General features: G+C 36.1%; 1 protein-coding gene across 1 annotated transcript in view; it reads right to left on the bottom strand.

Moving 5' to 3' along the window:
* The window catches only part of LOC107737518 (receptor tyrosine-protein kinase erbB-3-like), a 23,912-nt gene extending 3,387 nt beyond the window's left edge, over nt 1–20,525 (bottom strand). Inside the window, exons 1-23 of the mRNA XM_016549014.1 lie at nt 20,265–20,525; nt 20,077–20,207; nt 13,841–13,992; nt 13,581–13,761; nt 11,345–11,470; nt 10,616–10,678; nt 9,091–9,209; nt 8,813–8,954; nt 7,520–7,633; nt 7,278–7,395; nt 6,927–7,000; nt 6,682–6,772; nt 5,405–5,413; nt 4,865–5,061; nt 4,612–4,744; nt 4,442–4,535; nt 3,015–3,172; nt 2,848–2,901; nt 2,609–2,750; nt 1,352–1,471; nt 1,150–1,248; nt 882–1,067; nt 639–794 (exon numbers count right to left, since the gene is read on the bottom strand). Of these exons, the coding sequence (XP_016404500.1) occupies nt 639–794; nt 882–1,067; nt 1,150–1,248; nt 1,352–1,471; nt 2,609–2,750; nt 2,848–2,901; nt 3,015–3,172; nt 4,442–4,535; nt 4,612–4,744; nt 4,865–5,061; nt 5,405–5,413; nt 6,682–6,772; nt 6,927–7,000; nt 7,278–7,395; nt 7,520–7,633; nt 8,813–8,954; nt 9,091–9,209; nt 10,616–10,678; nt 11,345–11,470; nt 13,581–13,761; nt 13,841–13,992; nt 20,077–20,155 (2,607 nt within the window). The 5' untranslated portion in view covers nt 20,156–20,207; nt 20,265–20,525. The remainder of the gene's footprint in view (nt 1–638; nt 795–881; nt 1,068–1,149; nt 1,249–1,351; nt 1,472–2,608; nt 2,751–2,847; nt 2,902–3,014; nt 3,173–4,441; nt 4,536–4,611; nt 4,745–4,864; nt 5,062–5,404; nt 5,414–6,681; nt 6,773–6,926; nt 7,001–7,277; nt 7,396–7,519; nt 7,634–8,812; nt 8,955–9,090; nt 9,210–10,615; nt 10,679–11,344; nt 11,471–13,580; nt 13,762–13,840; nt 13,993–20,076; nt 20,208–20,264) is intronic.
* Nucleotides 20,526–21,102: the final 577 nt, after the last annotated feature.

Below are 21,102 nucleotides of genomic sequence, written 5' to 3' on the forward strand. Positions count from 1 at the left end.
ATTACATTGATATTACATATATATATATATATATATAAAATATTTCATATTTTCATGTATATTAATATTTTGTATTAACAATTTATATTAATTTCATATATTTCTTTTAAAAATGTTATTTAATTTTATACACTACTGTTGAAAGGCTTTTTTAAAATTAATACTTAATACTTAAAGCAATAATGTAGTAAATGGATCAAAAGTGACAGTAAAGCCTTTTAAATTGTTCCAAAAATATTCTATTTTCAAATAAATGTTGTTCTTTTGAACTTTTTATTCATCAAAGAATCAATGTATCACAGTTTCCACAAAATATTAAGCAGCAAAACAGCCTTCAACATTGATAACAATAAAATTTTTACAAATCAGCATATTAGAATGATTTCTGAAGGATCATGTGTCACACTGAAGACTGAAGTAACGGCTGCTGAAAATTCAGCTTTGCTATTACAAATTGCCTTTTTAAAATATATTATAAAATTTAAAAAAAAAGTTTACATTTTTGTTCAATTATTACTGCTTTACCGTTTTTAAATGCATGAATGCAGCCTTGGTGAGCATACATTAAAAAACATTTAAAAAATCATACCAAACCCAAACTTAACAGTAGTGTATCAGAAGTTTAATCTGTAAATTACCTTGTGTTCACTGTACACATATTTCTTATCATCTGGATACAGCAGGTCTACCACCCCGAAGTCTGAGATCTGTACTATGTAGTCACTCTTGAGCAGCACGTTACGTGCAGCGAGGTTCCTATGGGCTATGCAGTGCTCCTCAAGATAATACATTCCCTAAAGATACATACAGATGTTGTGTATAAACATTATGCACCAATACGTTTTGTATTACTCGCTATTTCTCATCTTTAGTCATCTCACCTTTGCAATCTGCACACACCAGTTGAGCAGACGCTGGGGATCCAGGCGGTCTTTGTGTTGGCGAAGGTGTTGCAGTAAGGATCCGTGAGGACTGAGCTGGGTGACTAGCTGCAGACTCGTTCCCAGACAGATCCCAAGGAGACGCACTATATACGGGTGATCCAGGCTTCCCATCGCCAGCATGTGCTGTGGACGGGTGGAAAATAGATATGAAAGCATGAAGCAACATATGTATGAATGTACATTATTGCAAGCTATATTGTCTCACATCAGTAATCTCTGTGAAGGTCTGCTGGCCACTGCGGTCCTGGATGGTCTTTATTGCCACAGGGATCTTTACAGAGTCTCTTTCAGGAATCCAAAAGCCCTGAGGATAAAGTCACTTAAGCTTGATCACAGTTCAGAGAACAGGCAACTCAGTTCAAGATTGAATTGAGCAAATGCAAACTTAATGTGTGAGTCATTCCAACCTTATTCACAGTGCCAAAGACTCCGTAGCCCAGAAGTTTGCCCTTTCGCAGCTCTTGTGGTTTTAGGATGCGAGCATACACTTTTGTCCCCTTCTCTCCTGGATCCAGCGGCTCCATGCTCTGTGTGAGGACAGGAGGAAATCCGTCATGTAATATTGATAACCAAGGAAGTACAGTGGCCATCAACAGTTTTTGGACACTATGGTGCAGTTAAAAATGTCTGAGTATCACAAATCCTTTCTGGAGGCAATGTTTATTCAGTTACTCAATATTAATACAATACAATGTTAATCTAGACTAGCTTTGCTGTATGTACAAAAGTTTGGGGTCGATTTTGTTATGCTTTTGAAAGTCTCTCATGCTCACCAAGGCTACATTTATTTGATTAGAAATACAATACAAACAGTAATACTGTAAAATATTATTACAACTAAATGTTTTGTATTTGAATATATTCTGAAATAAATGGCAAAGCCAAATTTTCAGCAGCCATTACTTCAGTCTTCAGTGTCACATGATCCTTCAGAAATCATTCTAATATGATGATTTGTTGTACAAGAACCATTTTATGATCAATGTTGAAATCAGTTATGCTGCTTAATATCTTTATGAAAACCTTGATTTACATAATACATTGTCTTCAGGATTTATTGACAAATAGAACGTTTAAAAGAACAGAATTTATTTGAAACAATAACAATTAGTTTTTACTTATTTACTATTACTTTACAGTCACTTTTACAGTTCAATTTAATATGTTCTTCTTAATAAAAGTATTTGTAAACCTTACAATAAGCTCTCATTTGTTAACAATGATTAATGCATTAACTAACAAGCTCTAACAATCAACTATGAATTTTACAGCATTTATTAACCTTTGTTACTGATCATTTATAAAAATGCTCTCATGTTCATGTTAGTTCCCAGGACATTAACTAATCTAACAGATACAACTTTTGATTTCAATTAATGCTTTTATGCATTAATAAATGTTGAACTTAACATTAACTAAGATTAATAAATGCTGTAGAAGTATTAATCATTTGGAGTTCCTGTTTAATAATGAGGTTAACTAAGGTTAACCAATGAAAACTTATTGTAAAATGTTACAAAAGCATGTATTTATTTTAAAATATGTTTTTTTTTTTAGCTATTATATAGATTGTAAAGATATATTTAAAAATGCATGGTACCTTCTTTTTACTTTCATGTAGGTTAAGTAAAGTGCTTTGTATTTAAGCAGACGAAATGGCTCACCTCACCACTCTCCAGGTACCTTCTCAGTGCTCTTTTGCGGCGGATGGCCAGGCCTCTGTGATACAGCAAACCAAGCACAAACAGTGCCAGGAGCACGATGATACCAGCAAACACAGCAACTGATATACCTGCGATCTGAGAACTAAGAGGAAGGCGTTTGGTTAACGAAAACATAATTGATGTTTCCATCTGACAACGTTTGTACTTTCTGACTGTAACCAGAAGAGGGCGCTACGAACCTGTTCACAAGTCTGTCGAGCTCTATACAGTTTGTGAGTGCAGAGCCTGTGCATCTGGTGAGGGGACAAAATAACCACAAATTAATTTTTTATTTCATCCACAGTGTTCTCAGAATGAACAATTGGACTTGACACCTGTAGAGCACATTAGGTTTAGCCTGACTTACCCTCTTGTGCAGTTGAGGTGACAGGGCTCACAATGACCTTCTGCATTTGGATATTTAAAAATGGTCTGACCCTTTTCACCGTTCACTCCATTAGGACAAGTAGAAACACAGTGAGGGCCATCCATCAGGTTCGAACATGCTACACACTGATCAGCACCCTGAAGAACAAAAAAAGAAAAAAGACAAACTTATAGAAGTTATTTATTAGTAGAACAAATATTCCTGTAACTAAGCACCTGTGCTAAGACAAACAGTTTGCATGAATTTCTTTTATTAAGTCACTGTTAAAAGTGATGCATTGCACAATGAACAGTTCTGAATCAAAGAGCCTGCAAAGCCTGTCTGGCAGGTTACTGTAATCAACCGAACATGCAGACATTACACAGAGAGTGTGTGGGTTGGAATTTTTTACCGTAAAATAGTTTTGTTCACATCATTATCATAACACCCTCTAGCATGATCATATACAGTCAGAAAGATGTGAGAGGTTGATTAAAAATGTGTCAAATAGGCACTGGCAAAAACAAAGCCTTGGACATTATAAAGTTTAAGAAAACAAACCACATTAACAGCAGATCTAAGCTAAGGGAAAAATCTAAGCTATTTTCCTATGTTCTCTAAGCGGGGTAAAATCTAACTAAAAGAGGATACGCAGACGGTGTTATTTTATAGACTACAAAAGCTAGGATATGACTTGTGCACAGGAACAGAAACTAGTATCTGAACGTTCAAGCTTTTAATAGAGTTGCTTCATGCCTAAAATGGATTTACAGACTGATAGATGAAATCTATTAAGATGAGAGAGGGAGAAAGCTATGGGGCCCCAAATGTGGATGAAATGATCAGAATTGATAAATAAACAAATGAGTCACAATTTAAACAAATAATCAGTCTTAATTTAATTTAATTTTAGTGCCACATTTGCACCAGTGTTATTTTAGTATTATTTATATACTATTAGCATGGGCGACATTGGGGCGACATCTTTACTTTGTAAGATCGCGATGAACGAAGATGAGTGACGCTTTTTAGTGATAAAGGGAGCGCGCTTTGCGCACTTTCTAGGGTATAATCCATTCAGAATTTGAATGAAACTTGCGTTTTTCGGACACATAGGCTACACCCTGCAAAGTTTTGGGAATGACATCCGCATATTTATGCGGGATTCACTCTCGAAATAGCAGTGATTGGCAATGGACGGAACATGTTGATTTAATTCTGGAACCGGTCCAACGGATGGTAGAAAGTCACGATATATGACAGAATATAGTCCCACAACTGATCGTTTATTTTTTTCCTCACGTGTCTCGCCTTTAACAACGATTCAAAACGGAAACATTTCAAGTGACGCGGGAAAAATACACGGAAAACTTCAGTGAACATCAGAAAAGCTGTGGACAGCTAGGCTAAGTAAAAGTGTTGCATACTTTTCCTTTGCATGTCTGTTTTCCATTTTGGGGTAAACACTCAGGGTGACAAGCAAGGCACTCTCCATTTGATGCTGCAAACTCCCGTGGCTCTCTGTGGACACACACAGTCCTTCAGACACTGTCCCAACTTTTAATAAACTTACACTAAATCTACCAAGCGCACTGACCCAGAGTAGAGGTTGCAGTGGGATACACAGGTGCCATGCCGACTGTGGTTCCTGCACGACAAACACTGCTCAGGCCCCGGGCCCCAACATCCTGCGTCTGAGCACAGTGGGTCACACACATGGCCCTCTTCCTCTGTTTACACGAACACAGACATGCATAACAAAGGACTGTTTGTGTACAGGTTAACGATGGACGACAAAATAATAACATGCATATGTGAAAGTAGTAGTATGCATTCTTAACTTTACTTACCACACTTGATCTGGGGTTTGTTGTCCTTGATGTCATTATCACAGTTACTGGTGACAATCTGGGTCCAGTTAACGGTGTGATGATAACACAGGTTTTTATTTTGAGTGATGTACACACTGCCATCACTGATTTCACGCAAGGAACGCAGTCCTAGAGACGTGAGGGAGGGAATCTTCATCACCAACAAAGAGAAGGGCCTGATAGAGAGGATGAAATGAATGAGAAATTGGAGCAAAAAAGGGAGAATGAACGAAGGAAGGGACAGATCCACAGTGATTTCCCTTCAGAACTTATATATAAGCACCCGTGCCAGATTATAAAACGAAAGCAGATGAACCATTCATGACCCTGAATATGTGCTCATGCATGCCCCTCTTATCCTTACGGAAACATTTCACAACTCATCAGGAATATTGTCGTCATTACTTGGAAGCCACAGCAGAAAAAAGACAATGTTTGTGCATTGAGAGATTGAGAGAGAGCAGAACAGAAATACCGGTTTTCAGACAGTTAGTTTTGCGGTTTGCAGGGAGTACATACCTCTTGCGGCTGTGGGACAGACAGACATAAGCACATGAGGGGAGTAACATACGAAACACAGAGAACACAAAAAAACAATGGTGAGACGCACACACAATGTTAATCACTGCAGGATTAAAAAGCATTACAACACTTAGTGGAGAGACAAACATATTAAAGATTAAATAAACATGGAATGTGACTGGGATAAGAGACACAAAATAATGACTGATGTGCAACTGCATGCACGCACACACACACACACATACACACACAGGGTCCAAAATTACAATGACAACCAATGAATGATATTAAAATTGAAACGGAATACTAAAATAATCTTTTTAAATGCTTCAAGTAATTTTAGGCATCAAAATTATAATTTACATTACGAAAAATGGATATTTATTTTGACACTGATTAACTTTGAGAACAATTTACTTTAAGTGAGCACTAGATAGTGGTAAAAGGAGTGTTCACAATTAGCAAATGAGTGTGTTAGATATTTAGATATTCATATTAGAATATATTAGACAATTAGATATTCAATATTGTCTGATATATACAGTGCCATTTAAAAGTTTAGGATGAGTAAGATTATTTTTTTAAAGAAATTAAAACTTTTAGTAATCAGGGATGTATTAAAATGATTTTAAAAAATCAAAGATAAAGTGACAGTATTCAAGATTCCTATTTCAATAAATGCTATTCTGAACTTTCAAATAAAAAGTCTTGAAAAAAAAAAACTCACAGTTTCCACAAAAATGTTAAGCAGAACTGTTTTCAACAATTGCATAGAAATGTTTCTTAAGCAGAAAATCAGCATATTAGAATGATTTCTGAAGGATCATGTGACACTGAAGACTGGAGTAATGGTGCTGAAATCAGCTTTGCACCACAGGAATAAATTACATTTTAAAATAAATTAAAATATAAACAGAATATAAATATAAGATATTTCACAATATTACTGTTTTAACTGTATTCTTATCAAATATGCAGTCTTGGTGAGCATAAGAAACTTATTTCAAATACATTTAAAAAATCTGACCCAAAACGTTATGTGCATCAATATTGAACAATACAAGTAAAAAAAAAAAAAAAAAAACTATATAACAATATATAATATAGAACAATATATAAAAAGTTTGGAATAACAATAATGCAGTATATACATTTTCATGGCCAGTATAATTCACCCATGTGAATTTGTATGTGTGGCAAAAGGTTAATACTAGACCCTGCGAACACACATAAATCACATACTTTCACACACACCGACACACTCTCAGTCTTACTTGAGTAGAGATCTTCCCTGAATGGTAGTGAGACTGGAGAAAACAGACAGATCGCTGAGTTCATCAGGCCAAGACTGAATGTTCAAAATTCCTATAAATCACACACACACACACCACACACACACACACACACACACACACACACTGTTGAGTCACAACATGACGCGGAATGACGTAACAAAAACTACAGCAACAAGAACACAAACAGAGAACAATCAGTTTAAGCCTAAAATAAAGTAGCATACCAGTAATTTCTCTGACAGTGTTAAACACATTGAGTTTTTCAGGCTCCAGAGGTGGTATGCTATGATAGACGTCTCTGCAGAATAAGAACAGTGTGGATATTAGCATAAACAATTTCAGTAATGGACTCCCTGTGGCCGCTCATCAATCAGCTCTGTTTATTCATCAGTTAATAATATGTGAAATTAATCTAAGCTGAGAAATAGCTTGTGAATCACATGTAAAGGCCTAATTAAAGCTTTCGATGACATTACAGGGCAAAGGTCTGGAACATAGCACAGACTGTTTATGGCACATTGTTTTTTAGGGCTGAAAGAGTTTATTTAAGGAGTGCGTTTATATGTGTGTCTTACCCTTTGATACCTAAGATTAGAAAATGTAGACTTCCTTGGATCTTGGTACAGTTGATAAAGCTATCTATGTTACTGGAGTCCACTGTCTGTCTATGATTGGCTCCCGTTCCCTCACATACTATACAGAGAAAGAGAAAAATCTGAGGGGCCACATGACAACAAATGAATTGTATCTTCTTCAAGACTCTGCATTCAGCTGCTGTGGTCCAGTAAATTAAATAATGGTTAGATGGACACTTTACCTTTGGGGCACAGGCCAATGCAAGGTTCACACTGCTTAATGCCATTTTTCTTTTTTTCTCTTTTACCAGGAGGGCAACTGCTCACACATGCACTGCCATCCACAATAAAGTGACCTGAAAAAAAAGAGGATAAAAGTGACCTGAAAAAAAAAAGAGGATAAAGGCATCCATTCTACATACCGCACTCTTCAATATGCGTCTTAAGAGTCTTATAAAAATCTTTTTTCTTTAATGTGCTTTGTAAACTACCATTATTACAGCATCATAAACAAACACAGCCCCTGCCATGAAAGTGCATTTTGCTTCATTTCTATTAAAATTCCTTAAAAAAAAAGTTCATATACATATAAAAAAAGATGTGTTTTTTTCAAAAGGAATTATTTTATTTTTTGAAGGAATAATTTTGTGGTTATTTGTTTTTTGCTACTGTGGTTTTCTGTATATACTTCTGATGGAAAGTGACAATGATTTGATTTGTTCATGTTGCTGATAAAAAAATAATTAATTTCTATAAATAAAAATAATTAAAATTACAAACCATATGTATTTTTAAAGACTTTTTAAGAATATTTATTTTAAAGTAAAACATATATATTTTTTAATGTAAGATTTTTTATTTTAATTAAATTATTTTAAGAATTTTTATATTTTTGTTAATTATTTATTTAGTTTTTTTCTGTGACTTTCTGAATATGCTTTTAATGGGAAGTTAAAGTCCATTTTCTTTAGCATACTTGATATCTCTGATTTGATGCTGCTCAGGACTAGCAATCATACATTGTGGTTTAAAACCATGTATTATGTTGCAATTTCTAAAAATGGCACCAGCAATCACTCCTGTGTTTTATTTACTCTGCTACGCCAACGCAGGTGGTGTTAGGCGAGTGTTAATTGTGGACTCTCCAGCCACAAATTTAATCAAAAAGAACAACACAGAGAGGGGAGTGGTGTAGCACCATTCAAATCTGGCGTTTGTTTATACTTGTGTCATGTTTACCAAGTTGTTCATGGTTTCCATGGATACGTCAATGCAGTTCTGATGCACTGTCAATGAGGCATATCATCCAAATCTCTCACTGAATGCTCCCAGAGTTCATTCACAGTTCATTTACAATAATTTACTAACCTATACATCATTTCCAGCAGGATTCAAACCAGCTATCTTTAAATTACAATCCTAGATCTTTATCGACCACGCCTCCATTTCCTCAGAAACGGGTTATTTATTTTCCGGCTCATGCTTTAGTAAAACTCTCTTCTGTGGTAAACTGAGTATAGTCGCTCGTAACTCACCAGGACATTTGGGTACGCAGATGGAACCGTACTGATACATGGCTTCAGAGTTGGGCTCCAGCTGAAAGGTCTGTCGGTTGTACACCAGAGGCCAAGGGCAGTGAGGGACGCAGGCACCTGAGTGATTGACATGTCGACAGGCCTGTTGGGAGAGTATCAGAGTCAAAAGCTTGAGAAAAGTTTGTTACAATGCTTTGTTTTCATTGAAATGGTCCCTTACAATAGATGTGGCAGATCTTGAGCAATTAGAGTATAATGGCAATGGTGCTAGTACTCACAAAGCAGTCTGTGTCTCTTGGTCCAATGCAGCCTCCAGCACACTCTGTGTGGCAGCACTCATTAGGGTTGGTCCCAAAACAGTGGCCATGACACTGAGGTGCACACACTGTTTTTGTCACTGAAATACACACAGACGAATCACCTTCGTATCATTTTGTATAACAGTATGACAGTTCATAGGCGCCGAATTGCTGAGCACCCACAGGAAAACCTCAAGATTTTCTTTATTTACCATCATATTGGCAAAACAAATCTGACAAACTATCAAGAGCATATTTGTGTTTGCACTCTGGAGAGCGTCAAAAGCTTTCTATTTACATCGTGTTTTTTTTTTTTTTTTGTTTGTTTGTTTTTGCAGCATTCAACAATGTAGCCAATCACAGACTGTTGAATTCCTGAACGCAACTGCCAATCAGAGGCATTAAAGTTAGAATCTACTCACCGCTCAAAACACTGCTGTCCATTGCTGAGTTTTGCAAGCTTGCGAATCCTCTTATTATAACGAAAACTTCATGATATCATGATTGACTAAGATGAGGGACAGCTTTTTAGTGATTATAAAGGGAGTGCTCTTTTTTGCTTTCTAGGTTATATATAAATCCGTTCAGAATTTGTATAAAACTTTTGTTTTTTGGCCACATACAGCACACACTGCAAAATTTCGAGAATGACATCGGCATATTTATTCACACTCGAAAGAGCAATGGATGGGACAAAAATATACATGAAAATGTATGTGCATTGAGGCTAGAGCACACTCACTAATATCTGAAGCACACTCAGTATTTAATTCTGGATAAAACTGTGTTTGAGCAGTTTTCATTATCAGTAGTTCATATTTAGGCGATCGCATGGACTTTTATGTGGCAGTAAGCTATGCTTCAAAGTCGGAAAAAATTAGTATATTTGTTAATTTCCTCCATGAAAATCTCTATACAGTAAACATTAATGAGCCTGGGCTTCATCGAATACTCCTTGCATCATCTGTTGATTTCATCTTATGTGTGAATTATTTGGTTTTATTTAGTGCAAAACTCTGCTAAGTAATAAACAACCTGACATGTGGCTGGCCAATGTTAACTTTATTTTAATCAAAAAACAAGCATTATTCACCTTGTTTGCATCTGCGAGGCGTCCGTTACACATTTATACAGATTTATTTATTTTACAGTCCGTGTGTTTCTGTTCGTGTACTGAGCTCTTCATCAAGTGCTTGGAGAAAAAGACTTGAAAAAACAAACACCAAATATAAAAAGTATAGACCTAGTTTAACACTGAGTGATAATGTATTTGCCCCTTTTTTTTTTTTTTTAAAGTGGGCGGGGGTTTTGTGATTGTTACGGAGGTTGGGCACCCACCAACACAAACATAAATCAGCGCCTATGGGACAGTTAAAATAATAAAACCTGTGCAAAATATCACACAAGATAAACTATTCAAAAGTTTGGGGTCAGTAAGATTTTTCTTTTTTAAAGAAATTAGAGAATTTTGAAAGAAACTGAAAACTGAATCTCAGTTACTCACATTTCTGGCACTGATCTTTACGTGGACCCCAGCAGAACTCTCCGCATGCAGACTCACAGGATCCTATGAAACACACAGAGAGGTCAATGATCTAAATAAATGAAATCACAGGGATAATTCTCTCAAAAATGAACATTTTGTCATCAGTACCAGACCCTCATTTGGTTCTGACCCCGTACGGTCTCATTTTATCTAATTTTGTGCTTTTGTTTCAAAACAATTTTTAAACATTGACATCATTGGTATTTAACAACATTGGTTCTTGAACATATATTCCTGTGAACTGTCAGAGTGACTGTTCCTCACAAAAAAAAAAGAAAAAAGATTTGGTCGGCAACAATAGCCTCGTGGGCAGTGCGCCGACATTGCGCTTCTCTCTCCTCGCTTCCTTTCCTATCTAAATAAAGGCAAAATGCAAAAAAAAATTTATCTTAAAAAAAAAAAAAGATTTGACAAGGCATCAGAAAGCCTTTTAAGCTACTTTTATGGCACTCTTTTGTCTATCAAATCATCATCTACTTTCCATATCTGGTAAGTAACAGCTCAGATGTTCTTCCTCACACCTCCTATTGTGTTTTACAGAAGAAAGACAACAATACGAGGATGGGACGACATGGGGGTAAGTAAATGACAAAAACAGTTTCTGGACATCAAAACATAATTGAGTGACACACACCTATCTCACACTCTCCATCAATAACCACCCAATCAAGGTGTGAATGCACAAACCTCTTCTTCCGTTGTTCTGGATCTGGATGCGAGCATCACTGTCTCTGACAATGTCCCGCCAGTTGATCCATGGAGCATAACTGAGATTCCTGTTATGGACAATCTGTACTCCTCCTTCCAAGATCTCTGCGGACCCAATGAAGGAAGTCTGATTCATTTAAGCCAGAACATGTGATGTATAGAGGTGGAACAAACACCTGTTTGCACTTGTGCTTGTCTAAAGTATTGTTTATTAACTGTACTATATTAAGTGTGTGAAGAGTTATTTTAAGTTTCATTTTACACTCAAGACAGAAATAAGAGGGGTTGTTCTAATTCTTGTAAATGTCTCAGAAGATCTGCAGAAAAAGTAAGATACTGCTTGCTCAGCTAACACAGTAGACATACAATATGTGTTCTTTTCTAACATCTCAGATGAGTCTGAACAAGTCAACTGATGTGACCTACAAAACACACAGACACACTACTGCCAAGCTCAAGCTCTTCTGAGGGCCTGTCTGTATAGTATTCTGCTCTATTGAGTGACATGGGTGTGCTAGTGCTACACTATGCAAATGTGCCAGATTCCTAAACACTCCTACACATTTCCACAAATCACTGATGTCAAATCAAGCTGTCACATTCTTTTGTCTTAAGAAGGTAGCTTTACAAGACATGGGTCATAAATGCTCCACAGAAAGGAATGATCCGAGGAAGCATTTATGATCCAAGTGATAAAAACTCTCTCTTTCACATTGTAAAAATGACTATTGGATTACGTTTAAAGAAAATACTACTTCAGTCTTTGTACTCATGTTTAATTCAACAACAAAACTTGTTTCTTTGTTATTATTTGTGAAATTTACTAGCAATTTCTGAGTGAAAATTGTTTCTATATAAATAAATCCATCAAAATTTTTTTAGGCCAAAATGATTAGAACGCTAGTATTTTCACCAGCTAAGTCAGTTATTTCTATATTTGCTGTAGTGTGTCAGTAGGAAATATCAGTTTACATTTCCAAATATTCATTTTGCCATTAACTGTAATAATCCAGTGAGATTTTTGTTTGCACAAGGAGTCTGACAACAGCCAGTGTTCCACACAGAGATCTGATCATTTCATCATCCAGTCTGTCTGGAATGACATGAAGAAACAGAACAAACTGAGACAGACTAAATCCAGAAGAACTGTGGCAACATCTCCAAGATGCTTTAAGAGACCTACCTGCAAAGCTACAGTACTATTAAAAGTTTTAGGCACTAGTGTAAAAATGCTGTAAAAAGAGGATGCTGTCAAAAATAATGTCATAAATAGATTTTCTTTATCAGTTAACTTCTATTAACTAAATTAAATCAACATTTGGTGTGACCATCCTTTGCGTTTAAAGCAGCTTTTGCCCTATAGGTGCACTTGCGCACAGGTAGCTTTGCAGGTAGGTCTCTTAAAGCATCTTGGAGACGTTGCCACAGTTCTTCTGGATTTAGTCTGTCTCACTTTGTTCTGTTTCTTCATGTCATTCCAGACAGACTGGATGATGATCAGATCAGATCTCTGTGTGGAGCTCTGGCTGTTGTCAGACTTCTTGTGCAAACACAAATCGTGAAGTCGTGGCCTAATGGTTAGAGAGCCGGACTCGTAACCCAAAAGGTTGCGGGTTCGAATCTCGTACCGGCAGGGATTGTAGGTGGGGGGTGTGAATGTACAGCGCTCTCTCCCACCTTCAATACCACGACTGAGGTGCCCTTGAGCAAGGCACCGAACCCCCAACTGCTCCCCGGGCGCCGCAGCATAAAAATGGCTGCCCACTGCTCCGGGTGTGTGTTCACAGAGTGTGTGTGTGTTCACTGCTGTGTGTGTGCACTAAGGATGGGATAAATGCAGAGCACTAATTCCTAGTATGGGTCACCATACTTGGCCACATGTCACGTCACTTTCACAAATCTCCCTGGATTATTACAATTAATGGCAAAATGAATGTTCAGAAATGTAAACTGATATTTCCTACTCACACACTACAGCAAAAGATAGAAATACCTGACTTAAAACCATTTTTTAGCTGGTGAAAATACTAGTGTACTAATAATTTTGGCCACCACTGTAGCAGGTACGTTTTGTTTCTGTTTCTGCAGTGGCACGTTGCATTGTGGTTTCATGTTCAATTTGGACAAATGACTAATTTCTGTACTCAAATGTGACATCTCTTTGACTCTTTTAGCACATTTCCCTCACTAACCGTTTATTACAATCTCATCTCACCTGTGAGGTTGGTGAGGCCCAGATCTTCCAGGCCACTGTGACTCTCAAAATTATGGAAGACAGAAAGGGCCCATTCCTTCTCATACAGGCTGCTACCACGAATCACTCTTAGTTGGTCCAGCGGCAACCTGCTGAACTGGTTCATAGCAATGAGGATGTAGCCTGTGACCTCTCGGATACTCTAAAAGAGAAGCATACGATCAGAATTTTATCTTATGGCCAAATCAACCATTATATATGTGTAAAAAATATTCTCTTACTCCAAGAAAGGAGAAGTCGAGGTCACTCTCCATCTGTGTGATCTCAAGGTTGCCCATGACGATCTCACATCCGGTGTAGCGCTCCTTTAGGTTGTTGTAGTGTTGTGCAGGCGTGCCTGTGGAGCTGAGAGCATTCTTGGTGCCTGTGCAAACTGGTGGGGAAAGAAAATAATTAGATCTAACTATGCTGTATATGAGTTTGCGGATCATTTGAATAGCAATTTACTGTCACAACTCATATTGTCATTTTTTAAAGAAATTATACTTTGATTCAGCTAGGATGCATTAGGATAATTCAACCAAAAATGAAAATGACCCCATGATCTACTCACCCTCAAGTCATCCTAGTTGTATATGACTTTCTTCTTTCAGACAAATACAATCGTCTGAAAGAAAGAGGAAACATTTTTTTTTTTTTTTTTTAAAGTTCTGGCTCTTCCAGAAAACTCCTTCCATCATAAAAAAGTCTCCTTCCATCATAAAAAGTGCTCCACACGGCTCTGGGGGGGGGGTTAATAAAGGCCTTCTGAAGCAAATCGCTGCGTTTGTGTAAGCATAATATTTATATTGAGGGTGAGTAAATCATGGGGTAATTTTTCTTTTTAGGTGAACCATCCCTTTAAGTCGATTAAAAGTGACAGTAAAGATATTTACAATGTTATAAAAGATTTCTACTTTAAATAAATGCTGTTATTTCGATTAATAAAAAGTACTGAAATAAACATATCACATTTTCCACAGAATATTAAGCAGCACAACAGCCTTCAACATTAATAACAATAACAAAAAATGTTAGAAATCAGCATATTAGAATGATTTCTGAAGGATCATGTGACACTGAAGACTGGAATAATGGCTGTTGAAAATTCAGCTTTGCCATCACAGGAATAAAATAGATGTGAAAAAATATTAAAATAGAAAACAGTTATTTTAAATTTTAATAATATTTCACAATGATTATATATTGATATTTCACTGTATTTTTGATCAAATAAATGCAGCCTTGGTCAGTATAAGAGACTTCCTTCAAAAACATTTAAAAATCTTACCAACCACAACATTTTGATCAGTGTATTTACAGTGTATTACAGAGAATAATTTCAGCCCTGCCCTCAGTTTTGGCTTACGACCCAGTTTAATACTGTGTGTTTTAAACATTACTGTCATGGTACTACTCAATTGCCTGCATGACTTCTAAGTTCAAGTGTATTAACTGTACATGCATTTTCCATTTACAACCAACAGTCGAATAAAATGTTCTATAGTATTCAACATATGCTATCCATAGACATATTAAGTAGTAAGTAACCCAGAATACGTCTTTGTGATAACCCATTTAATATAGGCTGAAAACCTCTTGTAAATAGCACAATTGTACGAGACTGTTCTTGCAAGATGCAGAAGAAACCTCTGTACACAAATATAGCCCTTTTGAAGTGGCCACTTCCACACAAGGCGTCCACTCACAGCGCACACAAAGACTTCATGCAGTGGCCACAAAACAAGGTCATTAACATAATGAGGGCAAGGTCGCCAAGAAGCTGCAGGTCAGCATGTAGTACAAGACAACTGAAAGTCCCCAAACAGACTTAAAAGAGAAGAAAATAATAGTGGGAAACAGCTTCAGACAGAGATGGAATCCAGGATTATTGGCCCGAAGGTGACAGAGAGACATGACAACTGTTAGAAAAATCTCTCTCTCTTGCTCTCTCTCCCTTCACCCCACCCATAAAAAATACACAAGGGTCTCCATGACTCTTAGGCCATAACTCTTGAGTGTACTGCAGTGCATCTGCAGAAAGTCATTACAGAGGACTGTTCACCATGAGCACATTACTTAACTGACAGTATGTGGCATTCAAGACTACCCAGCATGCACTGCAACAGATGTGAACAGATTTGAGATTCTGGTCTTGTAAGACATGACGATAAACTAATCTGCTATGTTCTAGTTATAGCAAGAATATTCCAGGTTAAATTCAGTACAGCTTGTGTTTTAGCAAAACTCAACTACAGTTTGTAAAAAATGAACAGAGAATGGAAGCCATCCAGCTAAAGGCACACCAAGAGCGATATCTATAAAGATAATTATAACAATAACTAAATTGACAACCACACCAACAGACGATATCGTTCTGTTTAATATTAGCGCACACTACAGTTCTGTCATTTGCCGCTTTAAATACTCAAGCTCTTTAATGTCAGGTGGATTCTGATTTGCTGTCAATGTTTTTATCGTTCGTCAACTAAAAAAATCAAAGGTGATTCTAATGATATCATTCCTCTGTGATGTTACCATTATAGCTGTGGTGTGGCCTTAACCACTCTCATAGAATTAGACTTAGAATGATTATTAAAACTTTTTAGTTATAGTTATCATTACAATTATCGTCTTTGGTGTGAACAGGTCTTAACAGTTTTATGTTAAAAGAACATTTTTCTAACAATGCCATAACGTTAAATGAAGACAACATTGTTTTTGAATGTTTGGAAAAGGTTTAAAACATCCAGTTTTTTAATGTTTTAAGAACTTTTTTTTTTTTGGTTATACAAATATTCTAAAAAACATGTAAAGTTTGTATTGTTTTTAAAGCAACTGACTTCACAAATTCCTCTGTGAAAATGTTATGTGAGCTACTGTTGAGATTTGCTCTAAAAAGGCAAAAAATAAATAAAACTAACCTGAGAAAAAGGCATCAATGTTTTTTTTGATTGAATTTAGATTGATTTGATATCAATTTCTACAGTGTGTTTTCTCGGAATCTGAGTCAAACTTGTCCATCACAACACCGATCACAGAGACTCGACTCAATTTAGAATTTTTGCATTTTGCCTTTGTAGAGCAGAGTTTTACTCTGGAAATCAGCCCTTAGAGGTGGGATGAGCCAGCCACAAATATGTCAATGGGGTGTGAGTTCAACTTGGAATATTCCTTTAAGAACATAGAAGGACTTGAAAATGACATTGAAAAACAAACACAGCAAGTTCTGGCTGGTGAACCTGCGTGCGTTCACATTCAATAAACCCATTCATCAAAGCGTTGCCATAAAATATTAATTGTGTGCAAAGAACACTCAGGAAGAACAAAACAAAAAAAATCTTTAAATGTTGGGAGTTGGAAACTGCTGCAGTCAGGTTTTTTTCAGGCGTATTTTGTGGTATATTCCTGAGATTGGCAGAGTGTAATGCTCAGCTGCATGTCTGAAGCCTAAGGCTGTATCTGGCTTTGAGATCGAGAGAGGCATTATTAATGAACAAAGCACAGTATTGTCACTTAGCTATAAATGTGTGGCTCTGTTAATGTGTAGCTGTGATTGACAGTGGTTCTGTGTGTGTGTGTGTGTGTGTGTGCAGGGCTGAGATCATGCAACCAGACAATAGGATGAGTGTGAGCGTAGTACTCTATCAAGAGGAGGGGGAGTCCAGAGAAGGGGACATAAGAGTGGCCGCTGTCCTCTACACAGCTCTATTCTATGTTACTGCATCCCCAAATGTGTACAGCCACACCACTGAGTGACTTTACAGCTACAGCAGTCAAACGCACTCGCCTGCCCTTCTTAAAGTCTCAGGAATGAGGCTGGAGGGGACGAGTTATAGTAGCATGTGTTCTGGGAATGCATAAAAGGAAGTGCTGTCACATGGTTTTCTGTTACACATCTGCACTATTCTGCATGTTTGTCTTAGATAAAAGAGCAAATTCACAACGGATACACTTTGTAAACATCTTAAATGGTGTTATATCTTTAAATGTGGACTTTTATTTTGGATTTTTGCAATATATAAGTTATATATTGGCTCAAGTGTTTTTATCAGTCGAGTTTTAATGTTATCTTGTACAATTTATTGGGACCATATTGGTTATCGAACAATAAAGGTGACTTTTGATTGGTAGCAATTGATACTGGATATTTATTGACCAATATTAGACTTTTAATTGTAGATTCTCTTTTCTGCATGTTCTTACATTTTAGATGACTTCTGTTTTTAAGTGCTATCTTAACTCACATAATGCATTCCAAAAATCTGCATACTGTACAATTTTTGCATTTCTGGGTCAGGTACATATTAATTTTTTAACAAAATAACATCAAAAACATTAATATTACTCTGGAAATTTTTCAAACAAAACATTCTTTTTACATGCAAATATGTTCACCTTCAAATAAAAAAAGATTTATTTTTCATGCTGCAATGATTCATCAATAATAATGTATATTCATGTTTACCAAAAAATTTTAGTCACAAAAGTATGTGCAAGATATTGGAAAAAGCCTAAATAGATACTCATAGGTACTCAAAGTCTCATAGATGTGAGAAAAAAAATCAAGATGTAAAAAACTAAAGTCTGCATAACATCATGATGTGTAGAGCCTCAGTTTATTCCCGGGTCAGAACTCTTTTCTTTTCTTTCTGTCTATTTATTTTTTTTATCTAAAAAAAGGAAATGTTCATTTTGATAGTTATGGACCATCTGCAAAGTTAGGTTCCTTTTCTAAAAACTATGCATTTTAAAAAAAATCTCTTCCAGGTCAAAAAAGACCGGCATTACAGCAGAAATTTAACTCTTTGAGAGCACTTTTTCATAAAGAAGGTTTTTAAAGACTTTCCACCTCTTTTTTGTCATTACATTCTTGAACAGATCTCAAAATCAATAGTTATCCATATTTCATACTGTAAAATATAATATTGTGGTGCCTAAATTCTCTTAAGCATCACAACATGGATTAAATTATTTTTTTAGACAAATCAGTTGAGGTTTTTAATATTGAATAATTGAATAATTATTGTACTGGCCAGAATTTTAATCAGTGCATCCCTATTATCTATCCAAAATGATTAAATTAAATCTGAGAAACATCCTTATACAAAACGCTATGAATACATGCACGTGTAAAGGTGTACACACCAACATGACTTACATACATATTTGCTATTACATGAGGTATTGTCTAGATAGCATATGCATGTTCACACACACAGGTTTGTTTTTGTGAATTGTGGGGACATTCCATAGGCGTAATGGTTTTTATACTGTACAAACTGTATTTTCTATCGCCCTACACCAACCCTACACCTAAACCTACCCCTTACAGGAAACTTTCTGCATTTTTAGATTTTCAAAAAAACTCATTCTGAATGATTTATAAGCCTTTTGAAATATGGGGACACTCAAAATGTCCTCATAAATCACCTTCTCGTTGTAATGGTTCTTCTAAACACTTTTTGGACCATTTAAAAAGCCTATTTAAAAAAAAGTGTATATAGGGTCAGTTGTGGTCAGGTGATATCTAGAAATTTCAAGTGGGTTTTTGACATATGTGACCATGGACCACAAAACTGAGATTTATACATCAACTGAATGCTGAATAAATAAGCTTTGATGTATGGTTTGTTAGGACAATATGACAATATTTGGTCGAGATACAACTATTTGAAAATCTGGAATCTAAGGGTGCAAAAAAAATCTAAATATTGGGAAAACTGCCTTTAAAGTTGTCCGAATGAAGTTCTTATCAATGCATATTATTAATAAAAAATTAAGTTTTGATATAATTACGGTGAGAAATTTACAAAATATCTTCATAGAACATGATTTTTTCTTATTAGGATTAATGATTTTTGGCATAAAAGGAAAATTGATCATTTTGACCCATAACAATGTATTGTTGGCTATTGCTACAAATATACCCTTGCGACTTAAGACTGGTTTTGAGGTTCAGAGTCACATATCAAGAAGTGACAGCAGTGTGACATGCTAAACGTCTTCATGCAAAACATTATATGCCAGTTTTATTTCTACATGAGTTTTAAGGACTGCACAGTGCTTTTAAAATGCATCTGCCACACCACAGTACTATTTAAATGAGCTGCAAAAACGTGGTTTCAATCACGTGATCGTGTGACCGAGCATAGCACCTGCTTTCCTTTATACAGTTAAATAGGCTACGTAAACATAAAGTTAATGTCTATGTTATTGGTCAACTATACCCAGGTACAGATTCCATCCTATTAACTAGTTTATAGGTGGAACAACTAATTAAATTTAATTAGGTGGAAAGGAGCTAAACCCAGGGGGTAGGCTATTAAGGGGCATAAACCATAAAGGAAATCAAAATTAATTTTTAAACTTACAGTATGAATTGTTAGGCGAGACGATAGTAATTCACATACGTGTTTCTTATAACGCCATTAACAATAATACATATCATTTAGACATAATTCAAACACTTTTATACCTTCTTGTGTTTGCGTAGTTACAGGCTGAGGTGCACAGAGCAACACGAGCGCGGTGAGCGCGAGCACCTGCTGTCTCATCTCGTCTCGTGAGTGAAGGATCGCCTCGAGCCCTCAGACATACCGCGGAAACCAAGCGCTCCCTTCTCTAGGAAAATGGACAGCCTGTGGATGATATTCCGGCGGAAACACGGACACCAAGCGCTCCCTTCTCTAGGAAAATGGACAGCCTGTGGATGATATTCCGGTGAGAAAAAAAAAAGGTTTTTGCTCAAATAAAATATCCATGAAATTCTTCTATAAATCTTCCTCGGCTGCTCTCCCTGTTCCCTGTCAAATAATCCGCGGTGTGTGTATGATCAAAAAGTTCCGCTTTGCGGTAGCACATTTCCCCTTGGATTTTCCCACTTAGTCAACGGACAATAAACTATTTACTAGGCTAAAACGAGATTAGAAGAGTGAGAAATCTTGGTTTAAAATATGATTTAGTGGTTTTTGTAGGCTATGTGAGATTGGCCACCGACTTGTTTGCAGGCAGTTAAATTATTTGTTTGTGAATAGAAATGCTTAAACACTGACCAGTTTTGATAATGACGAATACATATTATAAGGTTATAGGTTTGATGACGAACTAACGTAATATAGCCTACCATTCAAGCTGATTGGCTTAAATGGTTAAGTCTACCTCTGTCCATGATTGGTTAAATTTCATTTAGCCTCTCCCTTAAAAAAATAATTTTTATATATTTTTTTTACATGCCCACTCTGATTAGTCAGTTTAGCAATAATTACGTATATTAATTTTATATTATCATATAAAAATATGATAGCTATATATTTACATTCGTTTATATTTTATATGAAGACGGAATTAGATTCAAATAATTTACAATTGTCACTCTGATTTTAACACTTTTTATATAATTTAAACATTTTTTAAAGTGAAATTCACTTTAATAGAACTCTACGAATTTGGCTTTTTTCCCCCTGCAAATTTTGACAATTTAGCAAAATGTACTTCTCAACGT

This window comes from Sinocyclocheilus rhinocerous, unplaced genomic scaffold, assembly GCF_001515625.1.
Source record: "Sinocyclocheilus rhinocerous isolate Xijiao unplaced genomic scaffold, SAMN03320098_v1.1 scaffold72, whole genome shotgun sequence".
NCBI classification, from domain to species: domain Eukaryota; kingdom Metazoa; phylum Chordata; class Actinopteri; order Cypriniformes; family Cyprinidae; genus Sinocyclocheilus; species Sinocyclocheilus rhinocerous.